Raw genomic sequence first — 27,208 nt, 5'->3', positions numbered from 1 at the left:
TTATGGAAATCAGTGACAAAAATGCTAAAACATACCGATGGAAATATTGAAAACGAAATTATACACTGCACTTACACCAATAGGCTCAAAACAGACTTCAAACAAACAGTGAAATAAAGATTGTATATTCAATGTTCATTATCACACCTTCCCCTCACTACCCTACCCCACCCCCCTCCTAAAAAAGGTCACAGAATCTGCTCAGCACTCAGAATGACACTTATTTGTCTATATTGCTATATTTGCTGTAAATCCTCAAGCTATCAAGATCAAGGACAAACTTCTGTCCCCTGCACACCAAGTCGTCTTTCAATGTTTTGATGAGTAATCTCAATCTGAAGTCAGTGATGCTATTAAAATGGTTATACTATTCAGTCAATCCTGTGCTTATTATACCACCATGAAATGCCCAAAAGGTACTACACAAATGGATGGAACGTTTTGTTTTAATTGCGGGTTTGCAATGGGTCAGAGGAAACGGCTTGTGTTAGTTAATTGATGCCAATCAAATCTAAGATTGCAGGATGGAAGAAAATCATTCAACCCGAGTTAATGCCAGCACTTTGCAAGAGCAATCCAATTACTTTCACTACTTCCTTTAGAACTCCATAATATCCACTTCTACTTCCCAATTTAATGTGAATTTCAAGATCATGGCCACTAGGTGTACAAATGTTTTTTCCCCCACTCGGGTCATTATCTTGTGCAAATGTTCTAGATTTTTGTACAGTCACCTGGTTACATTCTAGGTACCTGATTTACTAAATTAACAATCTCAAAGCGAGACCAGACCAAGTTACTTCATTAGCAATCTCAAAACAAGACCAGAGGCCAATTTACCAATCCCCAATCTCTCTCAAGGAGGTCCTATTGCAGTTGTACAGGGCCCTGGCGAGACCACACCTGGAGTATTGTGTGCAATTTTGGTCTCCTAATTTGAGGGACATTATTGCTATTGAGGGAGTGCAACATAGGTTCACCAGGTTAATTCCCAGAAGGCAGGACTGACGTATGATGAAAGAATGGGTTGAATGGGCTTGTATTCGCTGGAATTTAGAAGGATGAGAGGGGATCTTTTAGAAATATATAAAATTCTTGAGATTGGACAGGGTAGATGCAGGAAAAATGTTCCCGATATTGGGGGATTCCAGAACCAGGGGTCACAGTTTAGGAATAAGGGGTAGGCCATTTAGAACTGAGATGAGAAAAAAGATTTTCACCCAGAGAGTTGTGAATCTGTGCAATTCTTTGCCACAGAAGGCAATGGAGGCCAATTCACTGGATGTGTTCAAGAGAGAGTTAGATTTAGCTCGTGGGGCTAAGGAAATCAAGGGATTTGGGGGGATAACTGGAACGGGGTACTGATTTTGGATGATCAGCCATGATTATATTGAATGGCAGTGCTGGCTCGAAGGGCCGAATGGCCTACTCCTGCACCTATTTTTCGATGTAGTCTGAACCAGTTTAAAACATAGACACATAGAAAATAGGTGCAGGAGGAGGCCATTTGGCCCTTCGAGCCAGTACTGCCATTCATTGTGATCATGGCTGATCATCCACAATCAGTAATCCGTGCCTGCCTTCTCCCCATATCCCTTGATTCCACTAGCCCCTAGAGCTATATCTAACTATCTTTTAAATAATTCAAGTGAATTGGCCTCTACTGCCTTCTGTGGCAGAGAATTCCAAATATTCTCAACTTTCTGGGTTTAAAAGTTTTTTCTCATCTCAGTTTTAAATGGCCTCCCCTTTATTCTTAGACTGTGGCCCCTGGTTCTGGACTCCAACATTGGGGACATTTTTCCTGCATCTTGCTTTTCCAGTCCTTTTATAATTTTATACATTTCTATAAGATCCCCTCTCATCCTTCTAAATTCCAGTGAATACAAGCCCAGTCTTTCCAATCTTTCCTCATATGACAGTCCCGCCATCTTGGGGATTAACCTCGGCACTGCCTCAATAGCAAGGATGTTCTTCCTCAAATTGAGAGACCAAAACTGCCCACAATATTCCAGATGTGATCTCACCAAGACCCTGCACAACTGCAGAAGGACCTACTTACTCCGAAACTCAAATCAAAGATAAACATATTTATCTTTTTAAAATCTTCCTATGTTCTGCATACCTTTTGAAACCAATTTAAATAAAGCCAGTATCAACCATCCATACTGAATATAGTATTATCCTGTGTCAGTATATACAGAAAACTGAAGAATTGGTTAACAATCAAAGTTTATTATTGGATAGTTTTATAGCAGTAAGTAGAATTCATTAACAACTTTACTGGGCTAATCTGGAACAAAGCCAAGTTAGAGAACATATTCTCCTCTCCATTTGATTGATTACGAAACTGGTTTACTCAAGTTGCTGTATTCAGCAGTCTTTACCATTGTTCTCTGTGGCAATAATTTCAAAGACAATGCATGGTTTGACTTCGGATTCCTTACTTTTGAAATTACTACTGTTTCAGGAGCATATTTTGGTTACATATTTCACAAACACCGATTCATTTTAACAATGTCCAAATGAAATTGAAGCAACAAATGTGGAGATTATTGTAACAGTTGAGGCAATTAGACAATTTAAAAAGTAATAAATTTGTCAATTTATGTTTTATGAGGCGTTTCCCGAATCATGCCCAAAATTGAAATCAATTGGAAAAGGCCACCAGTCATGTTGACAATCTTAAAATAGATGTGTAGAAAAGCAAAGTGATCATCTGAACACATTGCACAACAGAAACAATTAACTCCAGTACACTTGGGATGAGTGAAAGTGAAAGCAGACATTGTTTGGGTCACGAGCCAGGGAAACTAGACAATTACCTATTAAGACCTATAACAATGTGTTTAGCTGCTCCCAACTCAACGATCAAACGTATGCATTTGTACAAAGCCTTTACAGCTGCAAAAACATCGAATAATTTACTTTTAAAATGTTTGCAATGTTTGCTTCCTGTTAAACTGTAGAGCATCACAGGAGGCCTGTGACGCTCTACAGGGCTTTGAGGTCACATACTGGGACACACACTGTAGTCCCCATGGAGAGGACATTGATGGATTTAAGGATTGTGTTACCAGCTACATAAAGGTCTGTGCAGATAACGTTGTCCTTGAGATTGTACACGGTTTCCCCAACAACAACAACAAGTGACATAAAGGGCCTTCTCAACCAGAAGAAGAGGGCCTTCCGTAATGGTGAAAGGGAGGAGGTGAAACGGGTGCAGAAAGACCTGAAGGCGAGACTGAGACAGGGCAAGGACGGCTACAGGAGGAAGCTGGAGTTGAAACATCAGCAGAACAACACGAGGGATGTGTGGAGCAGTATGAACAGCATTACAGGCCACAAGAAGACCAGTGACCTGGGGAGGGAAAGCAATCAGGACTGGACCAATGAACTAAACCTGTTTTAAAAAAAATAGATTTGATGGTGGGGCCTCTGTTCCACTCCATGCCCTGCTCCATGACAGACTCTCTCTTCCCCCCTCCCCCCCCTCAATCCCCCTGGTCCACTTCCTCTGCCCTTTCTTTGTCGCGCCTGACCATCAAGGCTGAGTAGGTATGGAATGAGCTGAGCAGACACGGATTCCAATGGTGTCAAAAGTATTTTATTGTCATATGTCCCGATAGAACAATGGTTCTTACTTGCTGCAGCACAAAGAATATGTAAACATAGTACACTGTAAAGAATGTGATAAATGAGGAAAAAAAGTTCAGTGTGTATATATACATACTCACAAGCACACACAAATATACACACATACTCAAAAAACAAACAATAGTAGTGCAATAATTATAATTTTGAGGTTGTAGTGTTTACAACTCAATTTGAGGTTGTAGTGTTGTAGCCCTAGGGTACTCAAGACGTGTGCCAGCCAGTTGTGTGGAATACTCCAGCCTATCTCCAACCTGAGCCTGGAGAGCGTTCCTGTGATGTGGAAGACATCCTGCCTGGTTCCTGTACCAAAGAGATCACGGTCCAATGACTACAGACCGGTGGCACTGACTACACACATCATGAAGTCCCTAGAGAGGCTGGTACTCGCTCACCTGCGACCCCTAATCAAACCCAACCTGGACCCCCCTGCAGTTTGCTTACCAAAAAAAGATGGGAGTTGAGGACATCATTATCCACCTGTTCCATCGTTCCTATGCTCACCTGAATAAGCCGGGAAGCATTGTGAGAGTCATGTTTTTTTACTTCTCCAGTGCTTTTAACACCATCTCCCTGCACTGCTAGGGAGCAAACTTACAGATGCATTTGGATGCTGCATTGGTGTCCTGGATCACCAACTACCTGATTGGACGACCACGATATGTCAGGCTACAGAACTGTGTCCCGAACATGGTAGTGGGCCCCATAGGGAACGGTCCTCTTTCCCTTCCTATTCACCATCTATACCTCGGACTTCAGGTATAACAGACTCCTGCCACCTGCAGAAGTTTTCAAATGACTTTGCAATTGTGGGCTGCATCAATGAGGGGAGAAGCTGAATACAGAGGTTAAATCAAAGATTTTGTTGAGTGTGGTGGGATGAATCACCTGCAGCTCAACACCAACAAGGCTAAGGAGCTAATGGTGAACTTTAGGAAGAGAGGAACACCCCTGTCCCCTATCTCCATCAATGCAGTTTACCAGGGAGTACAAATACCCAGGAGTGCACCTGAATAGTAAACTGGACTGGTCCAGGAACGCTGAAGCACTGTACAAGGAGGGACAGAGCCGGTTGTACTTTTTTAGAAGGCTCCGCTCCTTCAATGTCAGCAGTAAGGTGCTGCAGATGTTCTACCAATCGGTGGTAGCCAGTGCCATCTTCTTCACTGCCGTGTGCTGAGGCAGCAGGGCGAAGGCCGCAGACTCCAACAGAATTAACAAACTCATCAGGAAGGCTTGCCCTGTCCTGGGGGCGAAGTTGGATTCATGGGACATGGTCTTGGAGGGGAGGATGCTCCTCAAACTACGGAGCACCCTGAACAATACAGCTCACCAGCTCCATGTCAAACTGGCCAACCTGAGGAGCACCTTCAGCAACAGACTTTTTCCACCAAGATACAGTACAGAGTGCCACAGGACATCCTTCTTCCCTGTGACTATCAAACTGTACCACTCTTCCCCCTTCTGTCATGGGATAAACTGAGACTGACCCCCCCCCCCCCCCCAAATCTTTGCACATCCCCAATCCTTTCCACTCGTCACTTTAATTTCATCTTTCATGTATTTTGTGTTTTTATGACTGTTGGCAGATCAATTTCCCTCCTGCAATAAATAAAGTTCTATCATATCATAAGGCTGTCATTACCGCTGACCAAGCTGAAAAGTTATTTTCTTTAAGCAAATACGTCCCAACTGAATTGTTTACTTCAATGCACAGAAGAAATGTACAAACCAGCTGGCCTGGTTGTGGTCCATGCTAGAGTTTGCATGATTTTTCTAGTGTTAGCCAAAAAAATCATTAATTCCAGGACAATGTGGAAGGGTTCAAAAGGAATGAGGAGCAGACAGATAATTCCACAAATTCCTAATAAGGGGCCTGACTTTAAGACAAACAGGAGGTGCCTATATATTTTCTAGCCCGTTCCACCATTCAATGATATCATGGCTGATTAACTCTACACACTTCCTTCTCTCTCAAAACCTCGGTTTAAAGTTGACATTCGCTGCCTTTGCAGTAGGCCATTCCGAATTTCCGCTAACCTCGTGCTGCCCAAAGGCCAGGTCCTAATTTTAAGACTGCTTCATGGAAATTAGGTTCTCTATCATCAGAATCCTTTAACATGTTAAAATCTGAAACAAATTGTTCCTTAAACCGTTGAAATTCCAAAGAATACAGCTGTAGTTGTGTAACCTATTCTGAATCTAATACCAGAAGCTCTAATATTATTATAGGAAATCTCTACAGTACTTCCTCCAAGACCCATAAATCATTCAAAAGATCACAAATGCTCTTCGTTCTCCTTGGTGGTGCATAAACAGGGCTCTGTGTAGCTATGGACAAATTTAACTCCTGTGCACTCAGTCCCCAAAATAAAAGCAACACTCCAGAAGCTTTTGATTTTCAGTGTTCTATATCATGACATTTTAACATGGTATACAGTATGACTGGATGCAGTGTCTATTCTACTAGTTTAATACTGGGTTGTATTCATGTAATTAATCAGTAAAATGAAGTTAATCATAGACCAACTACAAAATGTTCTGAACATTCACCATTTAGAACTTATTCAGCTCCATTCTTTAACATTACCTACACGAAAACCCATTTGTCCCAATCTTCCCCATTCAATAATCAAAGGCTACCCCATTCTACCAGTTTTGCCATCTTTCCAGTTTGTGGCATGTAACTCTTCTACACCATTTCATATTTTGAAGAAACTTTCTTTACCATTAGAACATGAATAGAACACCTTCCCAAAAACCATCTCCCACACCATTCCAGAGTCTGGGAGGATGCTGAGAGTGAGAGTGCTCTGGGTAGTTTTGGATATTATTGCAACCCAGTGTGAATGTGTCAAAATTTCACAAGTTCAACAGATGCGCATGTACAACTATGAAACAAATACAACCACATATTCACTGAGGATACAATTAAAACATTTTGTATACAGTATGAATGGATAAAGTGTATATTCCATTAGTTTAAAAATGGGTAGTATTAGGGAGATTATTCAATAAAATGAATTATGGCAAGTGTGTGTCCAGCAATATAGTTTGGTATAAGAGAAAATGGACGTTTATGACTCCAAAACCGGCTGATGTTCTGTTCTCAGGAACAGAACCTTCAGCTAAGCCGGGCTGTGCCTGCATGAGAATAAAAGGAAGCCTTCCTCCCACGTTCAGAAATATATTTCTACCACAGAATCTACGAAGATTCAAGTTATTAACATGGAATAGTTCAAAGACCAGCATTTCAGCTTGTTGGCGATGGGATTTTAAGCAGCAAAGGTGCAAGATGGAAGTAGCTGCTGCTCACATAATTTTCTACCTATTGTTAAAAATAGTTGAAAGTACAAGCCCAATCATGTTCAGCTACTTTAGCAATGACCTTATGGACAGATGTATGGATGGTCATTAATCATTGCCTGAACATTCAATTCCATTCTCAAGGTCTCAGCAAATGAGCCAAGACTCAAGCTGCAGGGCATAGGGTGATTTTTTGCAAAAAAGTGCAAAGCAGAATCTACCCATTACATTCAGTCCAATGTCATGAACATCCTGGAATCATCAATGACCAGAAACTCACCTGGACCAAGTTGAGAGCATTGACTTGGGTAGTGAAAGGGTAAATACACAAAATGTGAAATGAAGGTCCCAAAATGAAAATGAAGTATATTTCTACGCAGCAGAAATTGGAACAGATCTAAAAAAAGCCTTGCTCAAGAATTTACCCAAATATTTGGACTCTGTTCACACATCAACTTTGCAATAATTGATTGGGGCACCAGGAGTTAGCATTGTTCAATGATTTTTTAAGTTTATCTCCTTGCATTCCATTCATAGTCCTTTGTTTCTACTTGCGTATAAATAATCTCCTCCAACATTACAGCCCTGATTTTCTTCCCTACCAAGTATTTGTGAATTTAATTGTTCATCAGCAAAATATCTATCAAATGCTCAGACCACTGCTCTGGAAATTTCTCTCTCCTCTTAGCTGCTTTCCCCATTTTGCATTGCTTAAGAGATCCCAGCACCCAAACATATCATGAAGTGTCAAATTTAGTTTGATAAGGTTCCTGTGAAGTGCATTGTGTCATTTTGCTATGTTAGAAATCCAGACATATATCAAAAAGTACTTTCATATTATTTGGTTCCATTATATTTTAATATTTAATCACACACTTTTGTAGCTTCAGCAAATTTATTTCATCTTTACTTTCCACATGCAGTACTGAAGATCAATATTCAATATTTGCACTTAACAATTGAAGTGTAAAACCTGTGTCCCATTGCAACTAGTGCTCATCCAAGATGCAAACAGGCTCCGATGATGTTACTGGACTGGACATCACCAAAACCAAAGATAAATCTATGACAGTAAAATATAGCGTTGGAGGAGTCAGGTTACACAAGTGGAACAAATACAGACATTTCAGGCCAGTATCCTTCAAATTTGAAGAGTTCTGACTCGAAGCATCACCTGTCCATTTCCTTCACAGATGCTGCCTGACCTGCTGAGATCCTACAGCATTTTTTTGCTCAAGATTCCATTGCGCATTTAGTAACCGCTCTACATTCTTTGTAGATTCTCCAATCGATCACACCTTAATTATGCACTGCCTTTAGCAGTAGGGCGGCACGGTGGCGCAGCGGTAGAGTTGCTGCCTTATAGCAAATGCAGCGCCGGAGACCCAAGTTCGATCCCGACTACGGGTGCTGTCTGTACGGAGTTTGTCTGTACAGGTCACGTTCTCCCCGTGACTTGCGTGGGTTTTCTCTGAGATCTTCAGTTTCCTCCCACACTATAAGATGTACAGGTTTGTAGGCTAATTGGCTTGGTACAAGTGCAAAATAGTCCCTGGTGTGTGCAGGATAATGTTAATGTGCGGGGATCGCTGGTCGGCGCGGACCCGGTGGGCCGAAAGGGCCTGTTTCCGCACCTTATCTCTAAACTAAACTTTTCCTCAAATCACCATTTCCTATGTTTGCTAGCCTTGTGATTCACAAGACTGAACCAAAGATCTGGAGACATAGAAACATAGAAAATAGGTGCAGGAGTAGGCCATTCGGCCCTTCGAGCCTGCACCGCCATTCAATATGATCATGGCTGATCATCCAGCTCAGTAACCTGTACCTGCCTTCTCTCCATACCCCCTGATCCCTTTAGCCACAAGGGCCACATCTAACTCCCTCTTAAATATAGCCAATGAACTGCCCTCATCTACCTTCTGTGGCAAAGAATTCCACAGACTCACCACTCTCTGCGACAAATTAAAATCTTGTCCAATAATAGGATGGCTGTAAATTTAAATTTTGTTTAATTAAATTAGCAATATAAAGACATTATCAGTGATCACAAAACTACTGGAATAAATTATGTAAAAAAATAACCACAAGATCTACAGCAATGTGGTTGTCTCTCAACTTTCAAGGGCAATTAGGGACAGCCAATAAATGATGCCCTTGACAGGATGCAATTTAAATTATGAATTTCATTGACCACTCAATTCCAGAGTTACAGGACATGATGAGAGTCAGTGAATATTCAAAGTAGCACAATTGAACAGAATGTTCAAGAGTTGATATATAATTGTAATTGTGAAGGCCTTATTTATCTAATAAAAATTCTGACGGAATGAGATCAGGACCTAAATATGACTAGTCCCAACTTTAAAATGTTCTTTTGCCCATGTCAATAAAAAAAATCTCACCCTATCATTGATATAACAGATTCACTATGATGGAGGTTAAACACATTAAAGTTCAATCTACATGTCCCAGCCTGCACAAAATCTAAAATCCATAAAACCAGAAGCAACATGCACTAGATTCCACCTCTGCCAAAATTTTATATTACCCATCGTAAACAAAGCAAATATCAGATTTAGCAGTCAGAGCAACATCAAGAAACTTTAACTGTAAGGCTATCTATCATACACCTTTGAAGAAATCTTCCACTTAAGTTTGCCTAACTTGACAAATGGGTTGTTGCTAATTGATCTCAGCTGCACAAAATAGAATCCCCACTGTTTTCCCATTTCAGCATTAATCTAATCAATTATGACATTGTATTTCAGAAAATAAGTTAGTTGCAAATCATGCAAGACAAAGGAAGGAACTCTTCTTACCTGCAATTTTTCTTCAGGGACATTCAACCAATGGTTAAAGGCTTGTGAAAGTTTGGTTCTCACTTGTTTACCTTGTTGAAAGAAATAGACTAATTACAATTAGTGGCTAATAGTCCTCTTTCACATTTCATCCCTGTACCCACAAAACAAACAACACGTATAAGATTATTAAGGGGTTGGACATGTTAGAGGCAGGAAACATATTCCCAATGTTGGGGGAGTCCAGAACCAGGGGCCACAGTTTAAGAATAAGGGATAGGCCATTTAGAACAGAGATGAGGAAAAACTTTTTTAGTCAGAGAGTTGTGAATCTGTGGAATTCTCTGCCTCAGAGGGCAGTGGAGGCCAATTCTCTGAATACATTCAAGAGAGAGCTAGATAGAGCTCTTAAGGATAGCGGAGTCAGGGGGTATGGGGAGAAAGCAGGAACAGGGTACTGATTGAGAATGATCAGCCATGATCACATTGAATGGCGGTGCTGGCTCAAAGGGCCGAATGGCCTACTCCTGCACCTATTGTCTATTGTCTAAAATAGACCAATAGATGGAATCACTGATTTCCTGGGCAGTTGTTATTTCCAATTAATACCTACATTTTAGTATGAGTTTCACTGACACTAATTATATCACATATCAAATGCAACCCCAAACAAATGATCTAAAAAAAAACATTTCCCTGACTTAAGTCTCTTGAAAAGTCCAAGATTTATTGGCTATACCTGGTTATTTTTTAGATGGTAGTAATAATTCGCCGGCTTGAACCAACAAAAACAAAACATTTTGTGACGGGAGCCCCACAATTTTATTAGGTCGTATCCAGGTTTCCAATATCTTCCAGGAGAATCACTAATGACGACGATGGAACAATGATACAATAAAATGTATGACATGGAGGCCTTGCTGTTCCAGATAGTTAGGAGATTGAAACTTGAGAGCTGCAAATGTGTATCCTACTGTGTGCACGACTCAACTTAAACATCTTCAGGATAAATGGGTGGCCACTGAAGCAAGGACATCAGTAATTGGTCAAAAGTCAATTCAAGATTCAAGATTCAAGATTCAAGATTCAAGATAGCTTTATTTGTCATCCAATATTGGACGAAATTCAGTCACCCACAGTCCAACAATAAAAGCATTAAATAAGCATTAAAATTACACAACCCCAAAAACCCCCAAAACACAGTCCAACAATAAAAGCATTAAATAGGCATTCAAATTACACAACCCCAAAACCCCCAAAAACACAGTCCAACAATAAAAGCATTAAATAGGCATTCAAATTACCCAACCCCAAAACCCCCAAAAACACAGTCCAACAATAAAAGCATTAAATAGGCATTCAAATTACCCAACCCCAAAAACACACAAAAAAGAAACATCCATCACAGTGAAGTCTCCTCCAGTCCTCTCCTCACTGTGATGGAAGGCCACAATGTCTTTCCCTTCTCCTGCTGTCCTCGCCCGCAGTCAGGTTGTTGTGGTTGCAGGCCGCACCGGACGGTCCACAGCGGGCCAAGCCCAAGGCGAGTCGCAGCCGCTCCCGCAGCCTCCGAAGACGGCCGGCTCCGCCGATGATAAGTCCGATCCGGGGCGGGCGAACACGCTGCTGCTGTTGCTGCACGTCGGGGCGGTCGTGGCTCCCGACATTGAAGCCCCCGCCCAGCAGAGAAATATCCCGCGGCATATCTTAGGCCGCGCCGGACGGTGAAATGTCCTCGACCCAAGCCCCGCGATCCGGGGCGGGCGAACCCGCTGCCGCTGCCGGAGCTCCCGATGTCGGCATCCACGCGGCCCGAGCCTAAGGCGAGTCGCAGCCGCTCCTGCAGCCTCCGAGGACGGCCGGCTCCGGTGATGGTAAGTCCGATCCGCGGGCTCTGCGAACCAGAGCCCTGGAGGCCGACAGCTCCAGGAGTTGGGCCGATGGTAGGCCGCAGCAGGAACGGAGACACCACCCAGAAAACAAAGGTCGGGTCTCCGTTCGGAAGGGACACATATTTACAATGTTACAGTTCCCCCCCTCCCCCCCACACACACACATAGTACACAAACACAAAAACACCACATCACAACTACAATTAAGACCAAAAAAACTACAAAAACACAAAGACAAATGGACCGCAGGTGAGCCGCAGCTGCTAGGGCAGCGCCGCCATTCATATGACAATAGACAATAGGTGCAGGAGTAGGCCCTTCGAGCCAGCACCGCCATTCAATGTGATCATGGCTGATCATTCTCAATCAGTACCCTGTTCCTGCCTTCTCCCCATACCCCCTGACTCCGCTATCCTTAAGAGCTCTATCTAGCTCTCTTGAATGCATTCAGAGAATTGGCCTCCACTGCCTTCTGAGGCAGAGAATTCCACAGATTCACAACTCTGACTGAAAAAGTTTTTCCTCATTTCCGTTCTAAATGGCCTACCCATTATTCTTAGACTGTGGCCCCTGGTTCTGGACTCCCCCAACATTGGGAACATGTTTCCAGCCTCTAACGTGTCCAACCCCTTAATAATCTTATATGTTTCGATAAGATCCTCTCTCATCCTTCTAAATTCCAGTGTATACAAGCCTAGTCGCTCCAGTCTTTCAACATATGACAGTCCCACCATTCCGGGAATTAACGTAGTAAACCTACGCTGCACGCCCTCAATAGCAAGAATATCCTTCCTCAAATTTGGAGACCAAAACTGCACACAGTACTCCAGGTGCGGTCTCACTAGGGCCCTGTACAACTGCAGAAGGACCTCTTTGCTCCTATACTCAACTCCTCTTGTTACGAAGGCCAACATTCCATTGGCTTTCTTCACTGTCAGCTGTACCTGCATGCTTCCTTTCACTAGGACACCCAGATCTCATTGTACGTCCCCATTTCCTAACTTGACACAATTCAGATAATAATCTGCCTTCCTATTCGTACCATCAAAGTGGATAACCTCACATTTATCCACATTAAACTGCATCTGCCATGCATCCACCCACTCATCAACCTGTCCAAGTCACCCTGCAACCTCATTATCTTCCTCACAGTTCACACTGCCACCCAGCTTTGTATCATCTGTAAATTTGCTAATGGTACTTTTAATCCCTTCATCCAAATCATTGATGTATATTGTAAATAGCTGCAGTCCCAGCACCGAGCCTTGCGGTACCCCACTAGTCACTGCCTGTCATTCTGAAAGGGACCCATTTATCCCCACTCTTTGCTTTCTGTCTGTCAACCAATTTTCTATCCATGTCAGTACCCTACCTCCAATACCATGTGCTCTAATTTTGCCTACCAATGTCCTATGTGGGACCTTGTCGAAGGCTTTCTGAAAGTCGAGGTACACCACATCCACCGGCTCTCCCCTGTCAATTTTCCTAGTTACATCCTCAAAAAATTCCAGTAGATTTTCCCTTCGTAAATCTATGCTAACTCGGAACAATCCTGTTACTGCTATCCAAATGCTCCACAATTTCGTCTTTTATAATTGACTCCAGCATCTTCCCCACCACTGATGTCGGACTAACTGGTCTAAAATTTCCTGTTTTCTCTCTCCCTCCTTTCTTAAAAAGTGGGATAACATTAGCTACCCTCCAATCCACAGGAACTGACCCTGAATCTATAGAACATTGGAAAATGATCACCAATGCGTCCACAATTTCTAGAGCCACCTCCTTAAGTACCCTGGGATGCAGACCATCAGGCCCTGGGGATTTATCAGCCTTCAGTCCCATCAGTCTACCCAAAACCTTTTTCCTGCCTAATGTGGATTTCCTCCAGTTCCTGCGTCACCCTAGGATCTCTGGCCACTAGAACATCTGGGAGATTGTTTGTATCCTCCTTAGTGAAGACAGATCCAAAGTACCGGTTCAACTCGTCTGCCATTTCCTAGTTCCCCATAATAAATTCTCCTGCTTCTGTCTTCAAGGGACCCATATTTGCCTTGACTATTTTTTCCCTCTTCACATACTTAAAAAAGCTTTTACTATCCTCCTTTATATTATTGGCTAGTTTACCCTCGTACCTCATCTTTTCTCCCCGTATTGCCTTTTTAGTTATCTTCTGTTGCTCTTTAAAAGAGTCCCAATCCTCTGGCTTCCCACTCTTCTTTGCTATGTTATACTTCTTCTCTTTTATTTTTATGCTGTCCTTGACTTCCCTTGTCAGCCACGGGTGCCTCTTACTCCCCTTAGAATCTTTCCTCCTCATTGGGATAAATTGATCCTGCAACTTCTGCATTATTCCCAGGAATACCTGCCATTGCTGTTCCACCGTCTTCCCTGCTAGGACCTCCTTCCAGTCAATTTTGGCCAGTTCCTGCCTCATGCCTCTGTAATGGCTCTTTTACCTCGAGTCCCCTTGTCAGATCAGGTTTATTACACAACACTAAATCCAGAATTGCCTTCTCCCTGGTAGGCTCCAGAACAAGCTGTTCTAAGAATCCATCTCAGAGGCACTTCACAAACTCTCTTTCCAAGGGTTCCATTACCAACCTGATTTTCCCAGTCTACCTGCATGTTGAAATCTCCCATAACCACCGTAGCATTACATTTGCGACATGCCAATTTTAGCACCTGATTCAACTTGCACCCTATGTCGAGGCTACTGTTCGGGGTCCTGTAGATGACTTCCATTAGGGTCTTTTTACCCTTACAATTCCTCATTTCTATCCATACTGATTCTACATCTCCTGATTCTATGTCATCCCTTGCAAGGGAGTGAATATCATTCCTTACCAACAGAGCGACCCCGCCCCCTCTGCCCACCTGTCTGTCTTTTCTATACGTTGTGTACCCCTGAATATTCAGTTCCCAGCCCTGGTTCTCTTGTAGCCATGTCTCAGTGATTCCCACAACATCATACTTGTCAATGTCTAACTGAGCCTCAAGCTCATCCACTTTATTTTTTATACTTTGCGCATTTAAATACAACACTTTAACTTCGTAAGTAGCTGGAGTTCCACATAAAAAGCAGATGCTTTCTTTCCTGAAGAACATGAACTAGATAAGTCTAATAACAACCCAAAAGCTTCATCTTTCAATTCTACAATTTTTATTATATTTTATTAAAGTCAAATTGTCATACTGCGAGTTGAATTCATTCTCGTTATTGCTGCTACCTTTTCCATGAATCATCTTGAGTCCAACATGATCCGAGCCAGTATTCTTTGGATAGTGCCAAATCTTAGAATGCACAATGTAGCAGGATTTCTCAGAGACTGATCCTTAGCATATTTCCCCTGACATATGACCAGTATAATTCATGTAACTTTACTTTACTGCAGTAAATTAGACATACCAGAGGCATCACTCCCTAAATTCATCACATCCAAGCAGTTAATTTTTGGAGCTCCTTTTCAGGCTCTAAAATGCACAATTTAGGAGATCACTGAAACAGGAATAATATTTACTTCAATTTGAGCCTTCATTCAAAATTCACAATTTTAGAAATTTGATTACATGAAATTTTAATTATTCCTTTGCCTGTAATGTAGAAAAACCTGTCAAATGGGAAGGTTAAAATACAACCCCAAATACATTCTTCAGTGTACTCAAATGCATAAAAGGCAATGAAAGAATCCAAGCGAAAACAGGTTTCTCATGTTGAAGAATTTTACCCAGATTTGAACATTAAACAGAGTGATTTAGATGCAGCATTTAGATGCAAGCCACACTACACTTTTCTGCACTCAAAATAGTGTAAATCAAGCAGAAAAATACACAAAGCCACTTTGTTAAGGTATAACTTACCATGCAGAACCACAAGACTTAAAGGTTTGTTTCTCGCTCACCTCTTCTAAATTTTAATTATTTGTTCAGAGTTGAATCTTAAGCAACTGAAATTTTAAAATAAATTTGGTTTGCGAAAACTACCGCCATTCTTGGCGAGATCAATGTGGTGCATTACCAAGTGGTTCCTCCAGCTACATCCCACAATATTTTGGTCCACATTTAACACCTGCGATCCATTATATTAATAAACCAGCCTATTTGCCAATTACATTTTTTAATTGCCATTACCGAGTCTTAATACATTGCTAGTTTGGACGGAGGGAGTTATTCTCACTCACTGGATTGTACTGCATTAAAAGCATGTATACAGTTAGAGGTAATCATCGATATGTTTGCACTAAGGTAATAGCAATATGTAAACATGGTTGATAAAATATTACCCCTGCGAAGTACTGTCCCAGTGTTTATTGTCAATTTTATACTTGACTATTCAGAAATGGTGAAAGAAAACACTTCAAATGTAAATAATCATGGAAATCCTGATGTCACTAATCCCACTGTCAAAGCTGTCGAGGCTGACAGTTATTTCAAAACTACCACAAAAAAGATTGTTAGGCAAAGGTATTAACAATTGTATGACAAAGATGGGTTGAACGAGTTAATAACCCAGGGTCGATGTAAATGAACTGTGCAACATGACTGAAAATTTATGACCAAGAGGGTGCTTGCACAGCCAGCGAGGTCATGACACTTGACCCGTAATGTTGCCATGCAACGCCTTCTGGAGGACGTGGTGTACTGGAGGCAAGTACGAGTGTGTTGATTACTATGGCTGCCAGTACAGCGGGTCTGTCTTCGGTCCCAGCAGCCGTTGAATTGTCGCAGTATGCTTCCAATCTTTCAACTGACGAGTCCGCATGATATGTTCAAAAAGTTTCTGTGATTGGTATCGACCCTTATTTAGAGACTGAAACAGAGAAATCGTGTGATATTTCCCAACTTCCAGAACTCAATTCCATGGAAATCATGGCATACCTGATGTCAACGGCGAGTCCATACACGGCAAATAATTTCCAGGCATACAAGTCATCGGAGGCTTACAATCAGTTTGCAAATGGTTGGTTGCACGACACAAGTGTATATATTCCAAAGAATCGTCCAGTTACGAGTGGTGTGTGGAAAAGTAAGTTTTCTATCATTTGTTTATGCTATTCGCAAGTTTTTAATCAGGTTAATAAACTAATTCGATAAACTTTTAGTGACGTTTAATTTTAACGGATAGAAAGTGCACTCGACTATAAATAAATATTTGGATTTTTGCATTAGTTTCCACGTAATCGGTGCTACACTCACCCGACTATTACTAATATTTGATGCATGAAATAACTGTTGCATTCGTTGTATCATAGCAATCTGATAGTCTATGATATTCTTTTTGCTTTTTTAAATTCAACTTCGTGTGAATACAAACTACAACAGGTAGTTGCATATTGAGTTTAAAATAATAACCCACACGGGAAAAAAACATTGCCCCAAAACAGTAAACTTAAATCCACGCATGGAAAAAATAACGAAATAATTCTGCCATTCTTTGGCTTGCATCTGAGTAAAGTGTAATTCAAAACCCACATATAATTGTGTAGGCCCCAAGTTCAATTATGTAAAAGATTTGCGATTTTTTTCCTTATAAATTTCCCTTCAGAAGTGTTGTCTTTTTGCATGCAAACACCCACTTGAGAACCATGGTAAACAAATCATACGAACACAGAAGTGAATCGCCATCAACAAATTTAACCTCATCCCTCTAGGAGTCTGCCATGACCCGGCGTGACTTGCGATCAAAAGCATAACAGGGCAACTGACAGTAGCATTACGACTGGGCTTTTCCACAATACCCACATGAATTAGAACGCACCGTATCGCATGCAAAAAGATATGGGTCAGTATACGGGTCAATGAACGACGACTCTGTATTGAGTTACTGCATGGACATGGCGTGGTAATGATTTGCGATTGATTCAATGTTTCATCGAGTGGGAGAATTGATTAAGAAATTGTTAACAATTTTACAGCCAGATTTGTCACTTCTAAAACTTTTTAGATACCAAAGGAGCCAAGAAAAAACACAAAGAATGCCTTACTGTTGATGAAATGCAGTGATCAAACGCGATAATTCTCGATTTTTTCCATCTTGATATCTGCACAGCCAATGTTCGCCAAGCACCTTAGCTGTTGTTGTCCCTTCACCTCTCGCTTCCCTCTACCATAATTTCTCCTCACTTTTGGAATTCTGAAGTACGATAAATGGCTCTCACGGTTAGCCCTATGCCCACCATTTTTAACAGCACAAAAAATGACCTTTTTGACGGTATTTTCCAGGTAAGAACGTACGTGTTGCGTGTGTGATGAATGTATGCCAGAGGCTTACTTGTCCTCCAGTACGCTTGAGTGACTCCGTGCGTCACACACTTTGACCTTTTGACCTACTGTGCAAGCGCCCTATACCTTTGTGAAATGAAAAATTGGAGTAACTGATCAAGGGGTGAGAGGAAGTCCTGGGATAAATAGCTCATGCCAATTTTTTTTTTTACAATTACACAAGGAGCACACATGTCCCTCAACCTTCATACTGCAGCATGGATTTCCACCGAACCAAACACCTTTGTGAACTTCCATCTCTTTCCAATGTGTATCTCCTCCGAAATCAGTGCCCATCTTTCCGCCAATCAACGTTCTAAGGTCAAATGAGCAAATAACATACTTTTGTGTTTGTGACAAGTAATTTTTCATCTCAAACCTTCCACAGGCTGTGGCATTGTTAACCACATCACTGTCCCCTATTGCTAAATAGTTATGACTAACTTCAAATGATTTTGTTCTTTCTAACCAGACATTGAGGGAATTACCTGCAGTATCTTGTCCAGCTCCAGTTCCATTACCTGACTCTCAATGGTGTATTCTTTGCGCTTCACATTTCTCACACACGCTGCCACACATAGATCATTCAAAACACTGCGGCGTATCAGGCCCAACCCTGCAAATGCCTCGCATTCACTTACCTTTTGCATCCGACTATCTGCCAGCCCCACAGCAGCATCTTTTCTGCTAAATGAATCAGTCTGCAGGTGAGAACCACAAGTTGTGCTACAGGGTAGCCTGATAGTGTAAGAAAATAACTGCAGATGCTGGTACAAATCGAAGGTATTTTTTAACAAAATGCTGGAGTAACTCAGCAGGTCAGGCAGCATCTCAGGAGAGAAGGAAACGTAACCCATTCCTTCTCTCCTGAGATGCTGCCTGACCTGCTGAGTTACTCCAGCATTTTGTGAAATAGGTAGCCTATTTCTACAGGCCTATGATCAGAAATTATTACAGTTGAAGTTTAAATGTGAAAAAATAATTTACAAACATATTCAACTTGTGTACATTAAAAATAAAAATGCTATGCTTTAGTCAAGCTCCTCATCCAAACAAATGAAGGCTGCCTAAATTGAAATAAAAACGAAGAAGCAGGTAAGAAGTGTATCTGTTGCTCTGTCCATTACAGGGCAACCCTCAATTAGGTCCAGGAGTGGAACACGAAATTGATGGATCTGTTAACCTCACCCACCCCTCAGCCAATGCATGTCATGCATGTACTTTCATGCCTCAAATGGTAGGTGTCAAAGTTCAGAAAATGGATGGACAGGACTGTGGTCTGTCCTACTGTTTCCACACATTGGCCGATGTCCTACTCCATTTCACCAGTGATCCTGACCTCTTCACTTCAAGGTAATTCATTTAAGCACAGGAAAAAATCCAGAATCCATCATCTCATATCCCTGGCCATCAACTAAATCTAAAACACAAGAGACTTCAGATTGTAGCATCTTGAACAAAACAAAATGCTGAAGGAACTCAACTGGAGGGGAGCATCTGTGGAGGGAAAGGGCAGACAACGTTTTGGATCAGGACCCTTCTTCAGTCTGAAGGGTGCCAACCCAATCCACTTCACAAATGCTGCCTGTCCTGTTGAGTTCCTCCCCGCACTTAACTTTTTGCTCCGCTGCTTGCTAGCTTGGTGTCATCCGAAGATAAACATCCCCCACATTCACTTCTATCACCAGTACCTTTCATGGTCATGTCAATAGACAATAGACAATAGGTGCAAAAGTAGGTCCTTCGGCCCTTCGAGCCAGCACCACCATTCAATGTGATCATGGCTGATCATTCACAATCAGTACCCCGTTCTTACCTTCTCCCATACCCACTGACTCCGCTATCCCTAAGAGCTCTATCTAGCTCTCTCTTGAAAGCATTCAGGGAATTGGCCTCCACTGCCTTCTGAGGCAGAGAATTCCACAGATTCACAACTCTGACTAAAAAAGTTTTTCCTCATCTCTGTTCTAAATGGCCTACCCCTTATTCTTCAACTGTGGCCCCTGGTTCTGGACACCCCCAAAATTGGGAACATGTTTCCTGCCTCTAATGTGTCCAACCCCTTAATAATCTTATATGTTTCAATAAGATCCCCTCTCATCCTTCTAAATTCCAGTGTATACAAGCCAAGTCGCTCCAGTCTTTCAACATACGACAGTCCCGCCATTCCGGGAATTAACCTAGTGAACCTACGCTGCACGCCCTCAATAGCAATATCCTTCCTCAAATTTGGAGACCAAAACTGCACACAGTACTCCAGGTGCGGTCTCACTAGGGCCCTGTACAACTGCAGAAGGACCTCTTTGCTCCTATACTCAACTCCTCTTGTTATGTCCACCCATCGTCCCCACTCCCAGTAACATTATCTGATGCAATAACTTGGGGCACAAAAAAAAGTGTTGTAAGCCACAAGAGAAAAACAGACAAAATATTCAGCTCACGTAACATTTTCAAATAGAGAAATTGCATTCACTTTTGCAAAATATTAATTTAAATTGGATGGCAAGTTCATTTGGAAATTAGGGCCAGAGGTTTTCTCAATGAGCTAAAAAAAAAGCACGAGAGTGATGGGTAAACAGGATTTCGTGCAGATTAAAATATGAGCAGCATGGTTTCGGGCAACTTTTTTTAAAAAAGAGTAGAAGACAGATCAACCAGCTGTTCGCTATAATAGCCAAACAGCACCTACAAACCGTCACAAGAGTTTCACATGATTAGCTGAGCCAGAAGTAGCTTTAAAAACTGCATAGCAATAATGTGGACTGAAGCTTACCACAAGTCAAAAATGCCAAAGGTAAAGAACAAAATCAAGAAGGATAGCTGGGCAACCTGGGAGGTTGTGGCAAAGACAGAGGCTAGGATCATCCAGAATTTAGCATGGCGAGTTTCTACTTATTCAATACTTGATGTCAAATAATCTGACAATTTGGGGTCAGTGGAACAGTTAGGAGATAAAATAAGGTACACGTGTCTGCCATCAGTCTGGATAATGCTCAACTGGGTGGAAGGTGGTAAGTGGAGATGCCATTAAATGGAGGAAAGAGCACATGATTGAGAGAAATAAAAACTAGGATAATCTTTGGAGACATGAGTCATGGTTTTGTGCAGAGAATACAAGAAGCCAATGCTCAAGATTCTCTGGCTATGAATGGATAAAAATGGAACAGATATTGTCAATTCCACAATCCGATGAAGATAGGTGATGACAAGAGGATGGTGTGGTTAACTGTGCACTGAAATATCTAAAATAACTTCTCTCACAATCACATTAACTATTATTTGTAATTTTGATCAGGACTATTTCCAAATTCAACAGGCAGAAACCCAACTGGAAGAATTCGAACAATGATTCACTGAAGATGGGCAATAATTTGGGAGGCTACAATACAACCTAGGCTCCATCCCTGCTTTGGATAACCTGCACGCAAAAGTCTCGTCCATACATCTCTTAGTCCATTGCAGTCTCCTCCCCTTTCTGCTTTCCGCAGAGAGACCGTCCCCTCCATAACTCCCTGGTCCACTCGTACCTTCCCACCCAAACCACCCCCTCCCCAGGTATTTCCCCTGCAACCGCAGGAGATGCAACACCTGTCTTGGGTAGTCTCCCAATTTGTTGCCGATATAATGATATGCTTATTCAAAGTTGTTCTTTAAATCACACAAGTTCTGTTCACACATCACCATTACATCTACCGACCTCTGCAGTTTCTCAGCATGCATGCTGTGTAACCTCAATGATGCAACCTTCATATCTGCAACCTTCCAATGCCGACCTTTTGCTTACAAATTAAAAATTACTACACCACCAGTACTTATCCCCATTAGGTGTAAAGATCCAAATTCTAGAATCACCTCACAAAGACATTGTCTCATCTTTTACTGCACAAAACTACGGCCAAGCTTTTGATGATCTGTTTGAGTATCGTAGGAAAATAACTGCACATCGAAGGCATCACAAAATGCTGGAGTAACTCAGCGGGTCAGGCAGCATCTCAGGAGATAAGGAATGGGTGACGTTTCGGGTTGAGATAATTATTTATCTCGACCCAAAACAGTTATCAAACCTGCTGACAAGGGAGGTGCCGTGGTAGTCTCGTGCGCTGACCTCTTCCAGACTGAGGCCAGACGACAACTCTCAGACACCTCCTCCTACTTATCCTTGGACCATGACCCCACTGGCGAGCACCAGACCTTAATCACCAACACTGTCACTGATCGCACCAATTCCAGCGCTCTGCCCTCTAATGCCTCCAAACTTATCGTTCTCCAGCCCCACACGGCCCGATTTTAACTTCTCCCTAAAATCCACAAACAGAACTGTCCTGGCAGACCCATTGTTTCTGCCTGTTCATGTCCCACCGAATTAATTTCCACCTACCTCGACTCCATCCTATCCCCCCCTGGTCAAATCCCTCCCCACCTATGTCCAAGACACCTCAAATGTTCTCCGTCTCCTCAATAACTTCCGGTTTCCAGGCCCCCACTCCCTCATCTTTACCATGGATGTCCAGTCACTCTACACCTCCATCCCCTACAAGGATGGTCTTGAAGACCTCCGTTTCTTCCTTGACCGTAAAATCAGCCAATCTCCATCTACCAACACTCTCCTCCGCCTAGCAGAGCTGGTTCTTACCCTCAGCAACTTCTTTGACTCCTCACACTTCCTCCAAATCCGAGGCGTGGCTATGGGCACTCGCATGGGCCCTAGATATGCCTGCCGCTTTGTCGGGTTCGTTGAACAATCCCTGTTCCAGGCGTACACTGGCCCCATCCCCAAACTCTACCTCCGCTACATTGACGACTGCATTGGTGCTACCTCTTCTACCCATGCAGAACTCACTGACTTCAGAAATGTCACCACTAACTTCCATCCTGCTCTCAAATATACTTGGACCATCTCCGACATCTCCCTACCATTTCTGGATGTCACCATCTCCATCACAGGAGACAGTCTAGTGACCGACATCTACTACAAACCTATTGACTCCTATTATCCCATTAGCTATCTCGACTACACTTCTTCCCACCCTGTCTCCTGTAAAAAGTCAATCCCCTACTCCCAATTCCTCCGTCTACGCCGCACTTGCGCCCAGGATGAGGTGTTTCATAATAGGGCATCAGAGATATACTCATTCTTTAGAAAATGGGGCTTCCCCTCTTCCATTATAGATGAAGCACTCACTAGGGCCTCCTCTATATCCCGCAGCTCCGCTCTTGCTCCCCCTCTCCCCATTCATAACAAGGATAGAGTCCCCCTTGTCCTCACCTTCCACCCCATTAGCCAGCGTATACAACAAACTATTCTCCAACATTTCCGTCACCTCCAACGTGATACCACTACTGGCCACATCTTCCCATCTCCTCCTCTTTCTGCTTTCCGCAGAGACCGTCCCCTCCATAACTCCATGGTCCACTCGTCCCTTCCCACCCAAACCACCCCCACCCCAGGTATTTCCCCTGCAACCGCAGGAGATGCAACACCTGTCCCTTTACCTCCCCCTCGACTCCATCCAAGGACCCAAAGTCTTTCCAGGTGAGGCAGAGGTTCACCGGCACCTCCTCCAACCTCATCTATTGTATCCGCTGTTCCAGATGTCAACTTCTCTACATCAGCGAGACCAAACGCAGGCTCGCGATCGTTTCGCTCAACACCTTCGCTCAGTCCACCTTAACTAACCTGATCTTTCGGTGGCTCAGCACTTCAACTCCCCCTCCCACTCCCAGTCTGACCTTTGTCATGGGCCTCCTCCATTGTCATAGTGAGGCCCACTGCAAATTGGAGGAACAGCATCTCATATTTCGCTTGGGCAGCTTACACCCCAGCAGTATGAACATTGATTTCTCTAACTTCAGATAGTTCCTCTGCCCCTCTCTTTCCCCTCCCCCTTCCTAGTCTTCCTGTCTCCAACTATATCCTATCTTTGTCCCGCCCCCTCCCCTGACATCAGTATGAAGAAGGGTCTCAACCCGAAACGTCACCCATTCAATATAATAAATGCGAGTGTTTTTAAATTCATTAGTAAATGTGGCACACTTCAAAAATTAGTTGAGTTTTTGGAGCTGAAATTTTAGTTTAGAATTTTACGTTGTAAAAGCTTAACCATACAGTACAATTTAAGTGAAAATCCATAATTCAGCTCTCACTGCAATAACTAGACTTTCCCCAACCAGGGACATATTTGCCTCCTTGCCCGACCTAATTTTAGCCAATTTCAGAGGCAAGAACAGAGTTACAGCTTTCCCAAAGGAATCTAGAAAGGTCTGATAGTACCCATGGAAACCCGAGACTGCAGATGCTGTAGGCAGACAAAATGCTGAAGATACTCAGTGGATCAAGTAGCATTATATTGTTAGAAATAATCATTGAACTATGTGCACATATACATGTTGGGAGGAGTTGGCTGCGCCTAACGGCTGCGGCTCTCTGGCAGTCTGTTGTCTTTTTTTCTTTTTTTTTTGTTTGTGTCGGTGTTGGGATGGTTTTTGTTTCTGTTTTTGGCTGTGTATGTGTGGTGGGGGTGTGGGGTGGGGTGGGGGGGTGTGGGGTGGGGTGGGGGGGGTGGGGCGGGGGGAAACCTTTCTTTTATTAGGTCTCTTCCCCGGGGCGCGGCTCGGCTGCGGGCCTTAACATTGCCGGCGCAGCTCGGCCGCGGGACGTTTCAGTGCCCGGTGCGGCTCGGCCGCTGGACTTAACATCGCCCGGTGCGGCCGCGGGACGTTTCAGTGCCCGGTGCGGCTCGGCCGCGGGACGTGTCAATGCCCGGTGAGGCTCGGCCGCGGGACGTTTCAGTGCCCGGTGCGGCTCGGCCGCGGGACGTGTCAATGCCCGGTGAGGCTCGGCCGCGGGACGTTTCAGTGCCCGGTGCGGCTCGGCCGCGGGACGTTTCAGTGCCCGGTGCGGCTCGGCTGCGGGCCTTAACATTGCCGGCGCAGCTCGGCCGCGGGACGTTTCAGTGCCCGGTGAGGCTCGGCCGCGGGACGTTTCAGTGCCCGGTGAGGCTCGGCCGCGGGACGTTTCAGTGCCCGGTGCGGCTCGGCCGCGGGACGTTTCAATGCCCGGTGAGGCTTGGCCGCTGGACTTAACATCGCCCGGTGTGGCCGCGGGACGTTTCAGTGCCCGGTGAGGCTCGGCCGCGGGACGTTTCAGTGCCCGGTGCGGCTCGGCCGCTGGACTTAACATCGCCCGGTGTGGCCGCGGGACGTTTCAGTGCCCTGGGCGGCTCGGCCGGGGGGCCTTCCATCCCCTTGCGGGGGCTGTGCGTGTCGTTTGCCTCGGTAGGGGTCGAGCTGCCTGTCCGTGGGTGCGGGGGGAAGAGAGGGGAAGTTTTGTTGCCTCCATCACAGTGAGGGGGTGTTTGGAGTCACTGTGATGGATGTTTGTGTTGGGGTCGGGTGTCCTGTGTTCTTTTCTTTTTTGCTGTATTTTGTGTGACTGCTGAAATTTCGCTCGGTGTTGTGCCGAGTGACAATAAAGTGTTGTTATGTTATGTTATGTTATGTAGCTGCTATCTATCTATATACTAAATCTCTCATTTGTTCATTTGTTTCTGAACTATAGCCAAAACGGTACACGATAGCGCAACAATTTTAGGCCCACCTTACTCACCGTCGTCCCGTGGTCCTATGGAAGAAGTTTAATTGAAATCGGTGTTATATTTTTTAAGTTATTCACATTTTAAAGTTTAAAAAACCGCACATCAGCGGTTGGGGCTCCGTTGATCTGGTACTTATGTAAGATGGCCGCCGCATCCACACGTGCGCAGAACAAACGCGTCCCCGCCTGCGCAGTTAGGGCCCATTGAGCAGGGTTCAGCCGCCTGCCTCTTGGGGGCGGGAGAGCCTGGCCTGGCGCCGGGGGAAGCAGCCGGAGCCTGGGCCTGGACGTGACCGGGTAACTGCGAGCCTGAGGTGGGCCAAGGGCAAAGGGGGCAGCATCAGCAGCGGCGGTGATGGTGAGGAGAGGGTGGGGGAGGAGAGGGTGGGGGAGGAGAGGGTGCTGCACCAATGCAGGAGAGGCAACCCTGGGGGGGTGGGGGGGAGAGGAGAAGGAAGAGAAAGAGGGGGGGGGTGAGTGGGGGAGGAGAGGGTGCTACACCAATGCTCTAAATTCAAAAATAAGTTTAGTACATAAGCAAAGTACTGTTGATGACAAACCTGAAAACGAGAAATTATTGAAATACTTTGGTCAGTGTCTGTAAAGATTTTGTATCAAAATTCAAGATCCAAACTGTCAACCCTCTCCCCTACTTCGCAAGGCTGTCCAAAATGACTATTCCTGGCAATTTCTATCTTTATTTTGTAAAGGGTCATTCAACCTTGAAAGTAAAGGGTAGCAAATAACTCGACTTGCCAGAGAGTTTAAAAAGATGAATATGTTGAATGTACCCATGATTAAAATCCAACTCATTGAAAGGTGACCACAAATCAGGGAAACTTGAAGCTGTGAGAGTCAAATCTATAATGACATTAAAGCATTTGAATACTCCAGGTAACAATTTTATAAATCAATATGCAATTTTGGTACTTAAATGAGCGATTTGAAAACTTCTGTAATAATGATAGTATTATCTTCATGTTTTTGGCGATGCGTTTTTTCAAATGGTTTTGCACATGTCAAACAAGACTTGAGCCCATTGATTAAAAAAATGAAGGTGAGTACAGCAGCCATTTTGCTTATAGTATGGATTTAAAGGGGCCTAATATTGGTTATAATTAGGTTATTACAGTTTAGCTCGGACAATAGATAAAATCCATCTGTTTTTTCCCCATGAATAGAGCAAATAAATCAGTTTATTATTCAAAAGAGTTAAGACTCCATTAACACTGCAGTTTCAGCTATTTAAAAAAACAATATCTATCTACATAATGATTTTCACAACTTCAGATCCCAAAGTTCTTAACAAGCAATTGTAATTGAATAGTTTTTCCAAACATGTAGTCACTGTTGCAAGAAATGCAAAGATGTGTCAAGAAAACTCCCACAAACAGGATAGTCAAAATGCTCGAGTTACTCAGCAGGGCAGGAAGCATCTCAGGAGAAAATGGATAGGTGACGTTTCAGCTCAGGGCCCTTCAGAGTGAAAAAGGTCCCAACCCGAAACGTCACCCATCTATTTTCTCCAGAGATGCTGCCCAACCGGCTAAGTTACTGCAGGACTTTGTGTCTACCTTTGGTACAAACCATGATCTGCATTTCCTTTTTATCCCACAAAGAGGAATCAGATTAACAGCCACTTTTGGTGATCTTGGCAGAAGGCAAAATACTGAGTAAATTGCTTGCTCTTCCTCGAAATTGTG

At 43.4% G+C, this 27,208-nt stretch overlaps 1 protein-coding gene across 2 annotated transcripts in view; it reads right to left on the bottom strand.

Moving 5' to 3' along the window:
* ggps1 (geranylgeranyl diphosphate synthase 1) overlaps positions 1-27,208 on the bottom strand; it is a 60,021-nt gene that overhangs the window by 5,371 nt on the left and 27,442 nt on the right. The window contains exon 3 of one of the 2 annotated variants that reach the window (XM_078399115.1): positions 9,783-9,853. The exons of the other annotated variant lie outside the window; for it this stretch is intronic. Coding sequence (XP_078255241.1) covers positions 9,783-9,853 — 71 coding nt within the window. The remainder of the gene's footprint in view (positions 1-9,782; positions 9,854-27,208) is intronic. 2 annotated transcript variants of the gene reach the window in all.

The sequence above is a fragment of the Rhinoraja longicauda genome, chromosome 5, assembly GCF_053455715.1.
Source record: "Rhinoraja longicauda isolate Sanriku21f chromosome 5, sRhiLon1.1, whole genome shotgun sequence".
Lineage (NCBI taxonomy): Eukaryota > Metazoa > Chordata > Chondrichthyes > Rajiformes > Arhynchobatidae > Rhinoraja > Rhinoraja longicauda.
The sequence above is the reverse complement of the archived record's forward strand: the minus strand, read 5'-3'. Positions and strand labels throughout refer to the sequence as shown.